At 46.1% G+C, this 19588-nt stretch overlaps 2 protein-coding genes and 1 long non-coding RNA gene across 5 annotated transcripts; 2 read left to right on the top strand and 1 right to left on the bottom strand.

Annotated features, from left to right (window-relative positions):
* Nucleotides 1-172: 172 nt before the first annotated feature.
* gmps (guanine monophosphate synthase) lies at nt 173-11495 on the bottom strand. Its single transcript, XM_047035809.1, has 16 exons — nt 11243-11495; nt 9148-9320; nt 8719-8833; nt 8390-8487; nt 7786-7889; nt 7440-7633; nt 6767-6932; nt 6355-6506; nt 5973-6146; nt 5760-5865; nt 5556-5671; nt 5203-5328; nt 3827-3942; nt 3170-3300; nt 2367-2539; nt 173-2177 (listed from the first exon to the last, which is right to left on the bottom strand). Exons 1-16 carry the CDS (start codon nt 11267-11269, stop codon nt 2076-2078), a joined length of 2073 nt encoding a protein of 690 aa, XP_046891765.1. The 5' UTR covers nt 11270-11495; the 3' UTR covers nt 173-2075.
* Nucleotides 5319-9209, top strand: LOC124477791. Of its 2 annotated transcripts, none has more exons than XR_006957182.1 (3): nt 5319-5400; nt 6627-6738; nt 9125-9209. It is a non-coding gene; the product is annotated as an uncharacterized LOC124477791 (long non-coding RNA). The 2 variants fall into 2 exon arrangements; XR_006957183.1 differs by having other exon boundaries at nt 9106-9175.
* Nucleotides 11496-13715: 2220 nt separating the features above from the next.
* On the top strand, nt 13716-19450 carry slc33a1 (solute carrier family 33 member 1). Of its 2 annotated transcripts, XM_047035608.1 has the most exons (10): nt 13731-13794; nt 13941-13949; nt 14536-14975; nt 15319-15478; nt 15614-15809; nt 16090-16289; nt 16426-16610; nt 16729-16846; nt 16994-17209; nt 17348-19450. In XM_047035608.1, exons 3-10 carry the CDS (start codon nt 14578-14580, stop codon nt 17513-17515), a joined length of 1641 nt encoding a protein of 546 aa, XP_046891564.1. In that variant the 5' UTR covers nt 13731-13794; nt 13941-13949; nt 14536-14577; the 3' UTR covers nt 17516-19450. The 2 variants fall into 2 exon arrangements, with proteins under 2 accessions (XP_046891563.1, XP_046891564.1); XM_047035607.1 differs by lacking the exon at nt 13941-13949 and having other exon boundaries at nt 13716-13794.
* Nucleotides 19451-19588: the final 138 nt, after the last annotated feature.

The following is a 19588-nucleotide window of genomic DNA, read 5'->3' as shown; positions in this document are numbered from 1 at the left end:
CGAAAGAAATCGATGAGAACTAATGCTCTTAAATTAACAACTAGGCTTATATTAGTTTAAAACGTGTTTAACACGCTAGGCTGACGTTCATAGCAGAAAGTTTAAGACAGACACTGCAAAGAATGCTATGTAATTTATTCAATCGACAAAAGTAAATTATATCACACAAAAAGAAATTCAACGTGGACTTCTTTATTAAAGCTCAGTTTTTCATTATACAAATTTCCGTTGAAACTGCATGCGGTGGCTTGGTTTGAGGCACGTTACTAAGGGTAATGAGCATCGAAACAAACAACAAAAATGAACATGATATATAATTGCATAACTTAATCTTATTTCAATATTGCAATAAAATTGAACTACAAAATTAAATGTCTAATAAGCTTAAGCTGTTGTTTTCCAAGTAGACATATGTATTTTAAAATACACACGCAAGAAGGCAACACAGAGGAAAAGACGACGGACAAAGTTGCAATTAAGACGGTTAAAGAAACAAATTCAATTTGCATTGGATATTTTGCCCCATATGAGGAAATAAGATTGTAAGGATGAGAGGTGCACAGACAATAAATACAAATAAATGGTACTGATTTAATCACATTAAGATGTATTAAATGAGGACTTATGGTTTGTGTGTGGGATCCTGAAGACAACAGCCTTAGTTAAACCAGTGCCCTGGGCTTGCTGTGGTCGAGCCAGGCTGTTAAACAGTTTACACAGAGCCAAGTTATTAGGTGGGAATGCCTTGCTCCTACAGGAGTCTGGAAGTGGCAAAACTTTCAAGATGGGGTGGTAGATAAAAATACTAACTTTGACACTGTAGAAAGGGATACTTGGTGAAGGTTCCTTGTTAACTTCTGAACTGAAAGTACTAAGCACCCAGGCTTTATGGGTCACAAGAAAATGTGCAAAAGTTGCTCCTACACCATGTAGAGGTTGCCAGATGATGGAGGTGACAACAAAGACGAAATTCATACAATTATGGTTATCGTTTCTACACTATTTTCACATTTATTCTTCCGTCGGTCCTCATGTCATTTTTGTTCATCTTAAAAACCATATATATTGCAGCATGGAACTATTTATTTTATCGCCCGCTCAGATGAGTGAGTCCAGATTATTTCATGTGTTAAAAAAAAGAAAGGTTACAACAGAAAGAAACAGGCACATAACAGGCCAGCCACCATTTTGGGGTCCTCCTGTACAGTTGCACATCTGTGATACTTAACCACTCGTCCATCTGTTGACACCTGTTCAAATAGAGCTTAACAATAAGGGTTTAGCTTCACAAAATATGTCTCTTAACTTCAGAGAACCCAGATATTGATGTCAACAGAGCTTCTTTACATTTGGCAAAAACAATGTCTAAAAATTGATCACATAGGTTTTTCTGATTAATGATGTTGGACAAGCCACCCTGCCACCCTGCACAGTATACAGGTGCAGAAGAGATGAAGATGGGTCGAAACTGACCTGGGGAAAACAAGTCTGAACTTGAACTACAATTAGAAAAGATTCAAAAAAGGCAAAAGTAATCGATGCACTTTTAATCACAGGCCTGTATTTTTGTACCTTTTCTTCTCCTGGTTGTCTTATTCAATTTCTTATTTAATTCTTCTCATCTGAGGCACACTGTGTTCTGATTCACTTCCTAACCTTCCTGACCTTTAAACTTTGACCTTTTAACGGCTAGCTTCTAAACAGGAAGCCAAGCTTCAACTCCAAAACAAGACAAAATAACGATGCATTGTCGAGCATGGATCCAGAAAACAATGCAGTCATCATGTGATCAAAAACAACAATATTACAACCCCTCGTCCCAACGACAAAAAGGTGATGGAGGGGGCTAGCAAAGTAGTGGCTTCATGTGTGCGCTGGTCACAGTACTGCTTGCCTTCCATGGGAATGTTCTAGAGAGTAGGGTGAGGGGCAGAGCAGGCCATTGGAGTGTTGGGGTGGAGGGGGGAGGGTGGGGGATTGGGGAAAGAGGAGGGGAGGAGGATGAGAAGAGTAAGCTAGGAGCTCAACGGCCCAGGCCCTTCTACCTCAGTCCTCCGTGGAGGTTCTGGTTGGTTCTACTCCCACTCTGTGGTGCCCGGAGGTTTGGAAGTCAGGTCAAACATCACTCTGGAGATTCCTGGGATCTTCTTGATCTCATTAACCATCTTGAGCACCACCTGGCAAGAAACAGACAGAGAAAGACATGTAAGAAGATGAACACAAACATGCCACACACTCTCTACAGGCTATAGGATTACTAAAGTAAGATGCCGATGGGTCACGTTAAAACCTCTTAAAACGCATCGTTGCTAGGCAAAACGCGTGGCAGCGAGGTTAAGTGGCGTGGTGCTTAGGCCAGGCTGTACCTCCTCTGGGATGTGGTTGCCAGGCGTGGCAGGGATTCCGGTCATAAAGTCGCTGGTGATGAAGGTTCTGACGACCACGGAGCGTCGACAGGAAGGCTGTTTCTGCTGGGGGTCTCGGTCAAAGTGCAGCGGGGTCAGAATGATCGGCATCTGACTGATCTTCCCAGAGTAGCCTGGAGATTAGGGGGACAGGAGGTAAAAATAAAGAGTGATGAGTTCACGCAGTGCAAAGCTTTTCTATAAACACAGAGCAAAACAACAATATATAAAAGGTGATATTGTCGCGTACAGAAAGAAGAGATCAAACTAACGATGCTCATAATTACGCTAACGGTGAAACTGTTAACCGACCATACGAATGTTTACCGGTTAATACTATCGGTTAAAAAGTGTTGTCAATTTAGCGACAATGTCGCCTTAGTGACCAAAAAAAATCTAGCAACTTGTGACAAATCTAGCAACGTTCTGCTACTTTGGCCATCGTTCTTTTTGTTGTTGAGCAGCAGCAAACTAAATTGTACTTCCGTGTTGTCCTAGCCTCCAATGTAGGTACAGCCAGCGCTGTCGACGCTCTCGGATTCAATGTGTTTTCATTTTGTTTATCAGTTTTAGTTCAAAAATCAACCCCTTACGGAGGAAAAGAACGTATGTTGGTATTTTGTGAAATCGGTTCACACACTCATCGATTCTATATATTTAGTCTTGTCGGTTAATGGTTGTTAACGAGAGTCGGTTATCGAGAAGAAAAAAAACTATCTTCCAAAAGGAGCATCACACAATGACCGTGTTCCGTGACGCCTTACCAGACTCCCTGAGGATGGAGTGAGCGACGAAGTCTGCCTGACGGAGTGTGCTGAGAACGCCCGTGGTCAGGAAGGTGGGGGTGATGTCAGTGGGGGGCTCCTTGACGTGAGAGCCGAACACGTACACCACCCTGGAGAGAGACGGAACACAAGCTCGGGTCAAACACTCAGCTGGAAAGGGTATGTGTGCGTCTACATTTAGCAGAGGTTTTATCCAAAGTGACTTACGAAACAGTGCACAGAATCTCTAGGGGGTGTGGGATACATGGGTTGTGTGAGAAGCACTTGTCCTGTATTGAATATTTTGGAGGGAGGGCTTATCTAGCTGTCAATGCTTTTGAAATAGCGATTTTTTTTATTGCAGCTGTATTTATTTGGTTATTTATTGGTGCTGGATGATATGGTTGGTGTGTTTGTAATTTCCTTATGTTGTGTTGTGTGTTTTAAATTTGTTTGTTGATGCCCTTCTATGCCAGAACACCCCTGCAAAAAAAAGATTTTAATCTCTATTTCCTGGATAAATGACATTTAACAAAATTATGGGATTAAAGATTTGAACCCAGCTAATAAATGGGCAAAAGTCACATTAAAGGAATAACACCTTATTGCAGTGAATCACCAAGAAGCTTGTCCATGTGTGTGTGTGTGTGTGTGTACCTGTTGATGGTGTGGCACATGCGAGGGATGAGTCTGGCGAGGAACATGAGAGATTCCCAGTGTGGAGCCTCTTTACTGGTGACGCCACACACATAACTGTAGGAGCGGCAGTCTCCCTGCAGGGGGAACCAGACACACAGTCAAGAGACCTAGAACCAAACACACAGTCAAGAGACCTAGAACCAAACACACAGTCAAGAGACCTAGAACCAAACACACAGTCAAGAGACCTAGAACCAAACACACAGTCAAGAGACCTAGAACCAAACACACAGTCAAGAGACCTAGAACCAAACACACAGTCAAGAGACCTAGAACCAAACACACAGTCAAGAGACCTAGAACCAAACACACAGTCAAGAGACCTAGAACCAAACACACAGTCAAGAGACTTCGAACCAAACACACAGTCAAGAGACCTAGAACCAAACACACAGTCAAGAGACCTAGAACCAAACACACAGTCAAGAGACCTAGAACCAAACACACAGTCAAGAGACCTAGAACCAAACACACAGTCAAGAGACTTCGAACCAAACACACAGTCAAGAGACCTAGAACCAAACACACAGTCAAGAGACTTAGAACCAAACACACAGTCAAGAGACTTAGAACCAAACACACAGTCAAGAGACTTAGAACCAAACACACAGTCAAGAGACTTCGAACCATCACGCACATTTCTGCACCAGACAGACATAAGAATTCCCCCTTGGAGAAGTCTGTCAACTTTTCCGTCGTAAAACGTCAAATAAACAAACTATTTTAGCCGTGATAATCTGCGACTACCTCCCACACACCCAGCAGACCAAAACAACGCGTGCGTCTTCTCTGCGGTTTGGCCTCAGGTCTGGATAGGGTGGATTTGGTCCTATTTAGCTTCAGACAGGAAGTCAGTGAGACAGAGCCGTCAGTGTCACCTGGCTGAGTGGAGTGGGAGGCTGGAATGGCCTGTGTCTTCACTGTTAGCTAGCTGGGCTCAGTCACAGGAAGTAAAAAGTATGTGTGGAAGACAGAACTGACGGTCATGTGTTTATGTGAGGGAACTGGAGGGAGGGAAAAAAATAGTTCCGGAGCCAAACCACAGGCAGACAAAAACACAGATACACACAGAGAGAGAAACACAGAAAGAGAGAGAGAGAGAGAGAGAGAGAGAGAGAGAGACAACTTATTTTCAATGGGGAGGCTGTGGTGGGGAAGGGTGTGCTCACCACACTGTTAAGAGTAATGAGGTGGTGCTAAACCAACAGTAGGAGGAACATTCTGTTCTGGAAATGCCACTGCCAGTTAACCTTAGCACTCTCTCTTTTTCTTTTTACCTACAAAGGAAATGACCCAAGTATGTACTCAAGATCTTTCTTAATCTGAGATCTTACCTGCACTCCGACTGTTTTGATTGGCAGGAGGAAGGCGTTGAGTGAATGAAGGCTGGTGATCTGCATGAGCTTCTCCTCCTCATCGTCCGATATACACGACTTGACTCTCTGCAGCAACGTGTGTGGCTGGACGGACAGAGCGAACGACAAGCCCACAGGGAGAGAAAGAAAAGAAAAAAAACACGGTTTAATCCATGTGTAAGTGCATACTTTGGTCAGAAGTCTTGCCCGTGTGTGTGTGTGTGTGTAGCTTCTGTAACCAGAGGTCCATTGGAACTGACAGGGCCTGAGGACTGACTGACTAACTCTACAACTCTCAGCCAATCACTGTTGACCTCAAAGTGACCCCTGACCTTTTTGACACTGGCAGAGAAGTCTGTGATGATTTTCAGGATGTTGTTGGTCTCTGCAAAGTCTTTGCAGATGTAGGGCTCGTCTGCACAGATGACACGGATGGCAAGACCAGGACCTGCAAGGGGAAAGGGTAGGGGCTTTTAGTGTGAGTGTGAGCTAGAACTTCCTCCAAACCTCTCAGTGAGTGTGTGTGCGGTCCTGACCAGGGAAGGGGTGTCGGGAGACGATCTCCTCAGGCAGGCCCAGCTCCCGGCCCAGCGCCCGGACCTCATCCTTGTGGAAGTCCTTCAGTGGCTCGATTACCTTTCCCTGGGAAGGGAGGATGATGGCGGATGAGCCAGCGAAAGAAACTTTACCGAAAAGTTGAATGATTTGAGTGTGTGAGGGTGTGTGTGTGTGTGAGTACGGGGGCCCACCTCATCTCGGAGCTTGCGTATGAGCTCGGTGTCGTTGTGGTGCGTCTTGATGACCTCAGCCTTGCCGCTGGCGAGGACGGACGCGCTCTCGATGAGGTCGGGCCTCAGCGTGCCCTGAGCCAGGAACACCTCCTCCGGCTTCAGGTTCATCTCCCCGATCACCTCATTGGCCACCTGCATGCGCCAATCATCCCAAAGCAGGAAGTCAGATTAACAATGACGACGGATTGGACAAACAAACCAGGCGGGGCAGAAGGGGGAGATAGGAGGGCAGAGATGGAGGGCAGACATGGAGGGTAGAGATGGAGGGCAGAGATGGAGGGCAGAGATGGAGGGCAGACATGTGACTGAGGACAGGGAACCACGGGGAGGTTCTTCCTACCTTGACGAAGGTGTCCCCGATGATCTTCCTCTTCTCCTCTGGGTTGGTGGTCATGTTGAGGGTCTTGCTGATGCGTTTCCGTGGGGTCCGGTCTTCCTCAGAGATGGGCAGGGTGGTTGTGCCGTTGTAGAAGGTGTGTGCAGCGTTCACCACTGGAGGGACAGAACACAAGGAGAAAAGTGAGAGGGGGGGGATGGACAAGGGAACATTTCTAAGACTTCTCTTTCTTTTTTATACATGTTTTGCCTTTTTTTTGTGGCTTTATTTGATAGATATAGTTCCAGAGAGACAGGAAATGCATGGGAGAGAGAGCGGGGAAGACATGCAGAAAGAAAGGAGCCGGAATCGAACCCAGGCCTCTGTGTTAGGGCCTCAGCCTCTACGGTACGTGCCTCATCCAGAACACTCTCACCTTTCAGTTTGATGCCCAGTTTAGTGAGTGCCTCCTCCACGCTCTGGCTCTCCCTCTTCCTCATGAAGCCGTTGTCGATGTGCACGGCAATCACCTGCTCCTGGGGCAGGGCCTTGTTCAGCAGGGCTGTGCACACTGTGGAGTCCACCCCCCCACTCAGCAGCACCTGGGGGGTGGGGGCGGGAGAAAGGCAAGCGGAGCATGAGAATGTCAGTCAACAGATCGAAGGACGTGATTGGGTGAGGGTATGGACAGTTGAATGCCAGTATTTGTTGTGGTTGGGTGCGCTATTGGTCGTGCCAGCAGGGCTGTCGGTTGGAGCACAAAGGGAGTCTGGTTTAGAGACCCGTTTCCTAACACTATTTTGGTGTGTGTTCCTCTCACTCAATGACTCCCTTGAGAAGGGGCCCACTTAGTCAATGTTTCCATGTTTAAGCAGAGAGGGGTTTAATTGGAGTGTTTAATAGCACAGTTTATCTCCCTGCTTCCTGTTTGGCTTTGTAAGTTCTGCAGCGGCATCGCTCACAATCTACGGAGAGACGATTACTATACGCACATTTCTAATCTTTACATAAAACCCCCCCATTCCTGAAGCCAGCAAACACATTAAAGTTCCTTTGATTGCCACCGCGAGGCCACTTAAGACACGTGAACACACACTGTGGCTCCTCACCAGCACTTTGGACTTGTCCACCTTCTCCTGAATCTCCTTGATGCATGACTGCTCGCGGTTCTCAACGGTGAAGTTACTCGTGCAGCCGGCAATCTCAAACAGGAAGTTGCGCAGAATCTCCATGCCTCGCTCCGTCAGGTCCACTTCTGGGTGAAACTGGGTTCCGTACAGCTTCTTCTGCTCGTTGGCAATACCTGCAGGCACACCGCAGGGGGCAGCAGGCAGGGGCGGGGTTTGGAGAGGTTCATAGACTGTATATCCCCTTAGATAAACTTAAGGGTTAAGATGAGGGGAGGGGGGGGGGGTCTCCAGGGATTCCCTACAGGGACTGTCCACGCCTCCTTACCAGCGATGATGCTTCCTGACTGGGCTACCACCTTGAAGCCGTCGGCCACTTTGTCCACACTGTCTCCATGGGTCAACAGCACGAGCTCCTCCTTCTGGAGCCCCCTGAGAGCAGAGAAGCAAGGAGCACACACTGGGGTCAGACTGAGGTGTGTGTGGGTGTAAAATGTCTGAGTGTCTGGTGAGCGTGTGTGAGTGTGTGTGTGTAACCACAGAGTGCTTCTGATTTCAGCTCCTGGAGTGTGTGACCAGAAAGGAAAACCTGACTGGGATGGAATTTTTCTTCAGTTTGCGTAGAAAGCGTGTAGCTCAACTGACCAGAAACTCTTGTTGCCATTCCCTGTCCAACTCTTCTCTTTGACCATTTCCCCCTCTTGATGTGGTTAGGGTGTAACCTTTCTAAATGAGTCTATTCCTTTACCAACTTGTTCCATGCTATGGCCTTAAACATAACTGAAACACAAGTAACTATGGGTCTGTACAGAATTAGAGTGGATGTTAGTTGTGAATGAACATAACCAGTTTGAAGAGACCGTCAGCTACAGTAGTAGTCTGTGGGGGGAGCGGTGATGACTGTTTTAGTAGGAGCAGCTTGACAAGCTCACCTGAACAGAGAACAGGAGCTGTCCAGCCCTATGTTGAACACGCCATCCTCTCTGACACTCTTTCTGTGGACCGTGCCACCAAAAACTTTATTCATCATCTGGAGACGACAAAATAGACAACATTAAAACTTTATTCATTATCTGGAGACGACAAAATAGACAACATTAAAACTTTATTCATCAACTGGAGGCCACAAAATAGACAACATTAAGACATTAGTTCAGGTTTAGCTGAAAATTTGTTTCTAGACACACTTGATAGCAATTTGGACTACAAAACGTATAGATTTACTAAGGTAACCCTGGTTTGTTTTAGTGTGTACAAATACCTGCATGCCATAGCAGATACCAAGGACAGGCTTCCCAATAGTGAAAATCGCAGGGTCAAACCAGGGGGCATCTTCTGCATACACTGAATTGGGTCCGCCTGAAATGATGATAGCCCTGGGACAGCGAGGTGAGGAGCAAGACAGAGAGAAGCAAGAGAATGTTAAAATTAACCAAGAAACCAGACGAAAATGACACAATGGAAGCGGAGCGTAAAAGACTAACTTCACAGATACAGCTTGTGTGTGTTTGTGTGTTCAGAACCTGTGAGTGTGTGTTCAGAACCCGTGTGTGTGTGTTCAGAGCCTGTGTGTGTGTATTCAGAACTCGTGTGTGTGTGTTCAGAACCTGTGTCTGTGTGTGTTCAGAACCTGTGTGTGTGTGTTCAGAACCTGTGTGTGTGTTCAGAACCCGTGTGCTGGCGTCTTCACCTGAAGCCCTGCTCTCTGATGGCAAAGGCCGGCGTCTCTAGGGGGAGGATCTCGGAGCGGACGAACAGCTCTCGGACCCGTCTGTCGATCACCTTGCCATACTGGGCCCCCGCGTCCAGGATCACCACCGCGCCCTCACACGACCCGTTCTGAGGCTCCGTGCTGATCTCCAGCTGAGGAACACACACCACACACACTCACGTTTACACTCAGAGCCACGGTGAAGCACCATGCATCAGGTAAAACTGATGAGATACAGCTCTGTCACTATGAGGTCCATGCTGAAAGGAACACAGATGGACAGCTACACACAAGCTCCATCATCATCATCAGTGTATAACACTGTAGTTACTGGTTTAACTACTTGTACGCCCTGTAAATTATATTATTGTTGCTTGCTTTCCTACAGGTAGACTCTTGCACTTTTGAGGTTCATGTTGTTTAATTTGTTTAACTACATGCTCTTGTGTTTCTTCCCATTGGCACTTATTTGCTTTTCACAATGTATGCTTCATGTTTTGGCTACCTGCAATGTTTTGGGGGCCATTTCCTTGTTTATTATCATTGACCTATGAATTTTTTGTAAAGCTCTCTCTTGGAAGTTGCTTTTGAGAAAAATGTTGCATTTATTCAAAATCGCATGAATAAATGCAAATGTCAATGTAAATAACACCACAAAGTCACAAGGCTGTTTCACTAACTACACCACAATCAGTTGCAGCAAGACCTACTGACTGTATTCTTTTGAGGCTGTGGCCCCTTTATTAAACACACACAGATTCTCATGACGGTGCCAGACTCTTCCATCTTGAAACTGAGGAATGGGATTGATTATAAGGGTAACGCAATTAGGGACACGTGAGCTGCAGGGCTAGGGTATACGTGCGAGCCATCGGTATAGTTAATCACATGAGCAACAGTCACACAGTAATATTGAATATGCAGAAGATCAGGTAACCTTCCATGTACAAGGACTCAAGACACCAATGTAACAGTGGGGTCAAGCTGTTTATATGAATAAACAGTACACACGTAAGTTGAGTACATTGTTTACACGACGTTAACAGTGTTACCCAATAGGTTATTATGATGTCGCCAACAAGAAGTATGAGGTTTTTCATATTTATGCGGATAGAACCAGTATTCTTTCACTGCAATATCCCCATCACTATCCATTCTCCCAATCACCTCTCATTCCTAACAGGCATTCAACTCTTACTTCACGGAAAGTGCAACATGCCCCCACGTGGTTTGTGTGATACACTTGTCAATTATAGAAAAATATGAAAAAACATCTCACATTCGCAACTGAAGAACAGTCCACTGCATGGGACAGTGATGATGTCCAGAGTAAATATAAAATGATGCTGCTGCCATCAACAACCTGACGTTTTAATCCATGTATTCACAGTTTGCGTCCAGTCAATGTACTGTAGCTAGCCAGCTAGCAAGCATCATGACAAGACAACATAACAACACATCATTAGTCACGACCAAAAATACTAAACAGTTACGATTTGGGTAGGTTTCTAAGACAACCTCAAACATAGCCTCTAGCAAGAAACCTCGATTGTGTCACGCAAGAACAGAGCTACAAAAGTTTTATTTCCATTCTGTCATTGCATGCCATGCAAACGGGCATTCAGTCGCGCTGGCTTTATTGATGCTAACTACTAGCTAGCTCCACGCGGTGTAGCAATCACCGGCGGCTAGTGTGAGTAGCCCTGGCTAGCTAATAGTACAGTAGGCAAAGGGACGGAGCAAGCGAATGCTGAACTTAACGAGCTAGCTTAGCTCCATATCTGGCTGGCAATAATTCTAGTTCCTATATTCAAATCCGGAACAGACAGTATACTAGCTACTAGTTAATGATATGTCTGCAGCTCACACAAGACAAGGCAACAGGCATGCGGAAAGACACAACCCCTGCATTCTGCAAGTTAGCTGGAAACACATAGGCCGTAATTAACCAGGGACTATCCCAGCGTCCACGTCCCGACATCGGGCAACACAACTATCATCCAATGCAGTACAATCGCCATAGATGTAGATGTAGCTTAGTATGGCACCAATAAGGTTGGCCATTGCAACTGACCTTGCTATCCCCGTTGCACAGAGCCATGGATAACTGTAGAGTGTGTAGTGGAACGAACTCTCCCCTTCTCGATCTTCCAGATATCGTGCGTAGCAGATAGAGCGAACCAGACACTGGGTCAACGCCGACTACTGTCGTAAACGGTTCGTGCTACTTTCACTGCGCCGGTAATAGTGTATTTCACTGTCTCCCCAAAGAAAATAAATTCTGCGTGGGAACTGAATTTGCCTATGAATTTAGGTTCCAAGGGAGGAGTTAAAAAAGAAGTTTGTGAACAAGATAGGAGGAGTTTGACCCTGTTAGAAACATCCCTGTCTGCAATTGCTGCATATATCCTACGTAGTTATTTCATTTATTACATCTGATCATTATAAGTTAAATGTCCTCATTTTTGCTCAAAAGTATAGAAAACTACCATTATGCATACAATTCTGGATCCATAGTAATTCTGGATCCATAGTAGGCCTACATGTGTGGACTACGTGCTTTCTTTGACTATGTAATGTGACAGAAACATGGCACCTGACCTCCATGTTCCCATGGGGCCCCTCTGCCCTGAAACTGTCCTGTCTCTTTAGTGTGGCGGAGTACTGAAGGTGGTGAATAGAAGGGTACTAGTCATGGGTTTTTACCAAAACACAGGTCCGAAAATATTTAGGAATACAAATTTTCTGGCAAAAGAACAAATGAGGGAAAATTGTCTCTCCTTCCCTCTCCCCCCCCTCGTCTCTCTCACTCTTCTGCAGAGGTAGAGCAAGTTATTTTGGATTAGTCTCTGGGTCGATAGACGCAGAACAGAGGGGAAAATTGACCCAGCAACGGATTATGGAGTCAGTCTAAAGGAAATGGCTTACCTGTCCCCCTCATATCTCTGTCTGGGAAACATTAACGGGAAACCCAACCATGAAGGGTTAAGAGAGTCATTTTCGAAATTGGACGTTATTACACACTATCCATCTGTAACAACAGAAGTTGGTTCCATATAGATCTCATTATAGTTCTTAAAGATACATTTGATCTGGACATCTTGCGAATGTTACTACTTGGACAGCACAGACTGATAAACAAGAGGAATCTGACAGCAAAGAGATACATTTCTGTGATATACGGATCTGACAGCAGCGATACATTCCTGTGATGTTCTGAAACTTAATGTTCTACTACTACTATCATGTAGTTTTCCCTTGCAGTTTCATCTGAAAGGTCAAATTTTTATATCTCAAATATATTCAGATGCCAGAGAATTTACTATTTAAATTGAGATTAGGGACTTATATGTATATATTCTGCTTTGAGGGGCTGATGAACTTCAATGAATCATAGTGGATGATATGAAATAATATCACGGACAGATTTCAAAACGAATATTGAACAGATACACAAATGCACACACGTGCACACACTCACCACACAACTGGTTGTATATAAAAACATTGACTCATTGTGTTACAGTGCAGAACTAATGCTTGAGTCACATGATTCACCCCAGTGTGGCTGCCTGGTCACATGCTTCCAGGGGGTTTAACCAGTTTCACATGGGCCTTATAGCTGTGACACAGCAAAGCATGCAGTCAGTCATTAGCCATGATAGTATGGAGGACGACCCCAGGTTAATCATTGGGATGCATTGCAAACCATCTTGCGGATGTTCCAGCTCTCACAGTCTTAGACTGGGCCTGGAAGGGTCTGTTAGAAACAGTCTTGTTTTGTGAAGACAAGGCATGTGAAACATAGTGGTGTTGGTTTCCTCTCTCGCAGTACTGTCATGTATTTTCACTTAACGCAAACACATTCATACTGTCCACATCAGTCGTGCAATCGGTGTAATTCATTATTACAGTTTGGACGATGGAGGTTCCCGCATGCAATGCGAGGACGCGGTCCTCATTCATAAGTATGACACTGTCTTGTCTTCAAAACCATTTGAACTTGAGTCATGTTGTAAACCATGTCTCACTTTGTTAATAATGACTAAACCTACAAGGAAACACAACTCTTCTGTTGACGTGATTAAGAATGATCCATGAAAGGTGCATCTGACTGTCTCTCCTTAGGTTCCCTGTGAATGTAATAGCCCAGTCAGACCACTAGTTGTCCTGTCTGAAAGATCCAACATCATGCTTGAAAGGTGATATTTAACAGTTTCCTTATTTATCAACTGTAATTTTCCTCTATTTAACAACTGTACTGAGGGTTGGGGTGGACAGAGGTCTGCTAATCATGAAGTCCAGAGTCCAGTTCCAGAGAGAATGGTCAAGACAGAGGGAGAGGAGTTTGGTGGTTAGCTTGGAGGGGATGATGGTATTATAAAATGTGTCATCTAAGAACAGCAACTAGATGTATGCATTTCCATGTACCAGGTGGGTCAGGCCAGAGCGAAAAGCAGTGACGTCTTCTGTGCGGAACTCAGATTCATTTACTTTTGACACGTCAGCTGAAGTTTTCGGACCCATTTGTACGTGACACAACATCACTTCCTTAGCATTCGACCCTCTGCTCTCTGTTGTTGGTTGGTTTGCTATTGACGTTGCTAACCGGTTGAAGCCTGAACGGTATCTATAAATTGGATTTTATGGCATTAAAAACGCAATTCCATCCTCATTTTAATTAAGAAGAGGCTATATTTGGGCATTAGTCATTGATTTAATTAATGAATCATTTATTATTTTGTTTGGCATGTCGCATGTAATGCAAGCAGAACAAGCAGGTATGCATGCTGACATCTTATCTATCATGCTTAGCCTTATCATCACCTTTTGATGTTTGATTGTACTGTGTCAAGTTAAATTGATATTCTTTGTTTTGCTGGCCAGTGATGTGTCGCTTTCAAACTGACGTTTCCTTAAATTGCACTTTGAATCGCACTTATAAGAATAATTGTCATACATTTCCTTTTATGTTATCATCATGACTGTGCGTAATACGAGTTTGACCGTCCATATGCTTGATTGCTTGCTTGATTTCTATTTCGAGTCGTTCTATTTGAGGTTGTGTTGTGTTGTGTTGGTCAAGGCAGCTACATCTGAGATTGACAAGTTGAGTAGCAGCCTTTTTAGCTCCTGGATGTGCCTTTTCTTCACTTTTTTGTTCTTTAGCCTCGAGCTGAATCAAGTAGGCTACAATAGCTGCACCACAAGTAACAGTTTCTTCCTTCTCTAAAGATATAAAAATACTCTGATTTACAAGGTTTAGTAAGTACCAGGATTATAGCTGTACTCAACAGTTAGGTTTAGCCACAGTGGTTTACGCCTATCTGGTTCCTTCAATTCTCTGTCTTAACCTCGTTCTTCCAGGTTTCCTGAGGGCATTGCAGGCTTGACGCCCACCGCTCCACCATGGAGCCCTCTGACCTGGACACACATAAGAACGGGCGTCAGCGGAAGCTGGCGGGCGCCAGCGGATTGGACATGAGGGAGGAAGAGAGAGGATGGAGCACCGCACCCGAAGAGGAAGGGGAGGGGCTCCTGCGGGGTTCGGACTCGGAGGATAACGGCCGGCCGAAGGTGCGTCCGGGGATCCATGGAGAGCTGGGAAACGTGTCTCTCCTCCTCTTCCTCTACGTCCTCCAGGGGATCCCCCTGGGGTTGGCCGGCAGCATCCCCCTGATCCTGCAGACCAAGAACGTGAGCTACAAGGACCAGGCGTTCTTCAGCTTCGTGTTCTGGCCCTTCAGCGTGAAGCTGCTGTGGGCTCCGCTGGTGGACGCGCTCTACCTCAGCAAGTTCGGACGCAGGTTGGATGCCATCAAATGGTTGAAATCTTGTCGACAAGTTTTCAAATAGTCTGAAAGTCCTCAGGGACCCCCTGGCCCTGCATGTTTGAAATGTTTCCCTGCTCCTGCACCTGATCCTAATGGGTAATTATCTAGTGCTGTAGAAGCCTGATAAGAAGCATTCATCTGAATCAGGTGTGTTGAAGCAGGGAAACACATAAAATATACAGGACTGTGGGCCTTGAGGGACCAGGGTTTAAGACCACTGGTCTGAAATCTGGGATTGCTCCCTCACATTCTCTCCCCTTCCTTCCTCCCTCCTTGCCCCCCTCCCTCCCCACCTCCCTTCCCCCCTCATTAACAGGAAGTCGTGGCTTGTGCCTACTCAGTACCTGTTGGGCCTCTTCATGCTCTGGCTGTCCTTCACTGTGGACTCACTGCTGCAGAGCGACCAAAGCCACGGCCCTGACGTGCTGACTCTCACTGTGGTGTTCTTCATGCTGGCCTTCCTGGCAGCCACCCAGGTACACACACACACGCACACACTCACACACACAGTGACAGCAGTGGTCTTTAAGCTCCCTCCTGTCCTGACACCCCCCCCCCCCCCCCCCCCCCCCCCCTCTGACTCTGACATGGTTGTGTGTGGCCCTCCCCAGGACATAGCGGTAGACGGCTGGGCTCTGACCATGCTGTCCAGGGAGAACGTGGGCTACGCCTCCACCTGTAACTCGGTGGGCCAGACCGCCGGGTACTTCCTGGGGAACGTCCTCTTCCTGGCGCTGGAGTCTGCAGACTTCTGCAACAAGTACCTGAGGATGGAGCCCAAAGACACGGGCATCGTCACTCTGTCTGGTAGGTAGAGAGAGAGAGAGAGAGAGAGACTGAGAGAGAGAGAGAGAGAGACTGAGAGAGAGAGAGACAGAGAGACAGAGAGACAGAGAGACAGAGAGAGATTAACTTTGTTAGATATTCAAAATGTGATGCAGTTTTGCATAATGGGGGTGGCGGAAGAAAGTGGCCAGGAAGATATACTAGTAGGGATACTCACTCATGAATAAGTAGTGATCGTGACCCACAGTTTGTTTGAATGTTGTGTTCATTCGCTCCTCGTCTGGGATTGGTTCCCGTGCAGACTTCCTGTATTTCTGGGGCATGGTGTTCCTGGTGTCCACCACGCTGGTGGCCATCTTTAAGAGCGAGAACGTTCGCATCCGGGGCAAGAGGCAGGTCCAGGAAGAGACCCACGGCGTCATGGAAACCTACAAGCAGCTTCTGTCCATCATCAAGATGCCCACAGTGTTTACATTCTGCTGCTTGCTGCTAACGGCTAAGGTATGGCAAGCTGATCTGACCGTGTACGTGCGGCTGTCAGTTTTTTGTGTTTGTAATCCAAATTGGGTTCTCTAATGTGTGTGTGTGTGTAGTCCAGAAAGGGTTATCTATTAATGTGTGTGTGTGTGTGATCCAGATTGGGTTTTCAGCAGCAGATGCAGTAACGGGTCTGAAGCTGGTGGAGGCAGGCGTTCCCAAGGAGCAGCTGGCTCTGCTGGCTGTACCCATGGTGCCCTTACAGATCCTCCTGCCTCTCATCATACACAAGTACACTGCTGGACCCAGACCACTGGACATCTTCTACAAGGCCTATCCTTACAGGTGCACACACACACACACACACACACACACACACACACACATGACACACACACAAACAGTCCTTTCAGTCGATGACTTGATGTGTAAATGTGTGTGTGTGTGTGTGTTTTGGGTCCAGGCTGTTGATAGGCCTAAGCTATGCTGGGTTGGTGTGGTGGACACCCAGTGTGAAACAGGACAGTGGATATCCTGTGTACTACTATGGTGTGGTGCTGTTCAGCTATGCCCTACATCAGGTAACACTACCCTCCTTTCTGCTTTGCTATTTCTCTCCCCCCCCCCCCCCCTTTACCAAAGCTATGCTCTCTGCCTGTTTGTTTTCAGACAAGTAAAACATGTTGTAACAGCGCTCCATCTTGTGCCATTTCTCTCCTCTCCACCAGGTGTCACTGTACAGCATGTACGTAGCCTTAATGGCGTTCCATGCCAAGGTGAGCGACCCCAGGATCGGCGGCACCTACATGACCCTCCTGAACACGCTGACCAACCTGGGCAGCAACTGGCCGTCCACGCTGGCCCTGTGGATGGTGGACCCGCTCACCAGCAAGGAGTGTCAGGGAGCCCCCCTGCAGACCTGCGGCTCCCCAGAAGAGGCAGGGGTGAGTGGGGGTGGGTGTTGGGGTGGGTGGAACATTTCTGTTAGTGTGAGTCTAATACCCTTCAAGAAACATTGAAGTATGTTGTCATGAAGCCATCTTCGCTCTCTCGCTCTCTCTCGCTCTCTCTCGCTCTCTCAGCTGTGCACCAAGGAGGGAGGCGTGTGCGTGACGACGTTGGACGGTTTCTACGTGGAGTCGGTGGTGTGCGTGCTGATTGGACTGGCCTGGTGGGTGGTGCTCGGCAACAAGCTGAAACGACTCCAGGACCAGAGCCCCGCAGCGTGGAGGTGCAGAATCAACCAATGATAGCCCATCACTCCCCCTCCCTCCCTCCCCCCCACTGCCCTCAATGAACTCTTAAGAACTTGAATCAACATGGACCCAAAATGGCCTGACCGCTGCTCCGACTCCTGTTGGAAGGGGGTTGTACAGGATGTCCCTTCTGCATCTGTGTGGCTCGCATCATCTCCCCTCCTCCCCTCAGCAGTACACTTTATGACCCATGCGTCTGTGTGGCTCGCATCATCTCCCCTCCTCCCCTCAGCAGTACACTTTATGACCCATGCGTCTGTGTGGCTCGCATCATCTCCCCTCTTCCCCTCAGCAGTACACTTTATGACCCATGCGTCTGTGTGGCTCGCATCATCTCCCCTCTTCCCCTCAGCAGTACACTTTATGACCCATGCGTCTGTGTGGCTCGCATCATCTCCCCTCTTCCCCTCAGCAGTACACTTCATGACCCATGCGTCTGTTGCGCCCATTTCCCTAACGTCACCGTGAGGCCGAAAGGCCGCGCAAAGGAACCAATCAGACGTCCGAGGGAGGGGCTGCTTCGTCATGGCAATCTGCCGTCACTTGTGACGTCTGGCCAATCATCTGTGCCTCTCTCTGTTCTTCAAAGGCTGTGAGGAGAGGGCGGAGTCTTGGGTCTTTGTCAGATTTTTGAAAGGGCATTCAACAGCATGGATACTACAGCTTAAATACATAAGATGCAATACATTGGCAACAGGCCTGGATGTGGTGGGTCAGATTTGTCTTGATGTCAGGAGAGATTGATTTCACAATCCTTCTCCTTAATCAGATTTGATCTGTGTCTATGAGACATGTTATTGACTATATTGGTATTATTTTTATCTAGCAGGGAGATGTCTGAGGTTCTGTTTGAGAGAAAAAAAAAAAAAAACATGGTTCAAGCGAGATCAGTGAAATGGGCCTTTTTGGTTTGATTGTGTGGTAGAGAATGTGCTTGAGAGCGTTAGTTTTTTTTCCGGGTTTATTCTCGGTTTCTGCTTTTGATAGAAAAGCAAGGATCAAATCTGGTTTCCTACTCCAAATGATGAACGGTCAGAAGGGGGGTAGTATTGTTCTTCAGGAGTGGTTCCTTCCCCCCAAAAGGAACACTAAACAGTTCTGGCAGTTTCAGAGCAGGTCAACCCCCATATGTGAAGGTTGGATCTACAACTGATTTGATTTTAAGTTTTTAATTGGGCTACACTTTGTTTTTTGCAACTTCTGATTTGTGCACATGTCCTTTCACATGTTTATGTGCCAGTACTGTAGTTAACTTTAGTAAGAATGTCAAGTGACCTTTTCTACCAGCCTTCTGTTCTAGATTTTTTTCTTTGTATTTATGATTTGAGTTTCATTTAGATTTTATACTATTATTTGATTGTACTGAATGTGTTTTATGTTTTAGGATCTGATTATTGAAGGAGATGTGGGATTATTTTGAGCGTGCATTGTTATCTCAAATTAGGTAAGATTCATCGAATCCTTATTCTAAGGTGCCCCATTATCCTTCACGAGGACATGTTCCGTTTGTTGTCACTTTCTCTCTGCTTCAGAATCAAACCTTACTGATCGTTGGTCTGGAGAATTACAGAGCCTGCAACAAGAGACCAAAAACAATGGTTAAGATCATTCAATTAACACTGTTTTAGTGTGAATTCCAATGTCCAATTTGTCTATTTTGTGTAAATTCCATATACAATTCGATAGGGGGCAGCAAATTGTCCCTGGAGTTTGTCAGCCTGATGGAGAGTTCAAATGTCCCCAAGATGAGGGGCAGTAGTCTGGAGTCCTAAAACAAGGTGGCTGCCGACTGTACTTGGAGATGTAAATAATGTAGTAAAAGTGCTGTAAAATGTTCTGATGGACTTTTATACCGACGTTTCCCAGATGTAGTACTTAAAAATCGATTCAATACAAATCTTATATGTTATAAAATGAACATGCGCACAAGTTGAATTGCTCAGTTTTTTTTTTTTTTAGGATGGAAGGTCTATACTGTCAAACCAATTTGACAGTTTGCATGTTTTTTGTTGTCGTTTGAGTTCCTGATCTTGTTTGACCACAGTAGAACCTCTTCCAGACAGGGCA

The sequence above is a fragment of the Hypomesus transpacificus genome, chromosome 15 (assembly GCF_021917145.1).
Source record: "Hypomesus transpacificus isolate Combined female chromosome 15, fHypTra1, whole genome shotgun sequence".
NCBI lineage: Eukaryota > Metazoa > Chordata > Actinopteri > Osmeriformes > Osmeridae > Hypomesus > Hypomesus transpacificus.
Note: the sequence above shows the minus strand (reverse complement) of the source record. Positions and strands in the feature narration are given on the sequence as shown.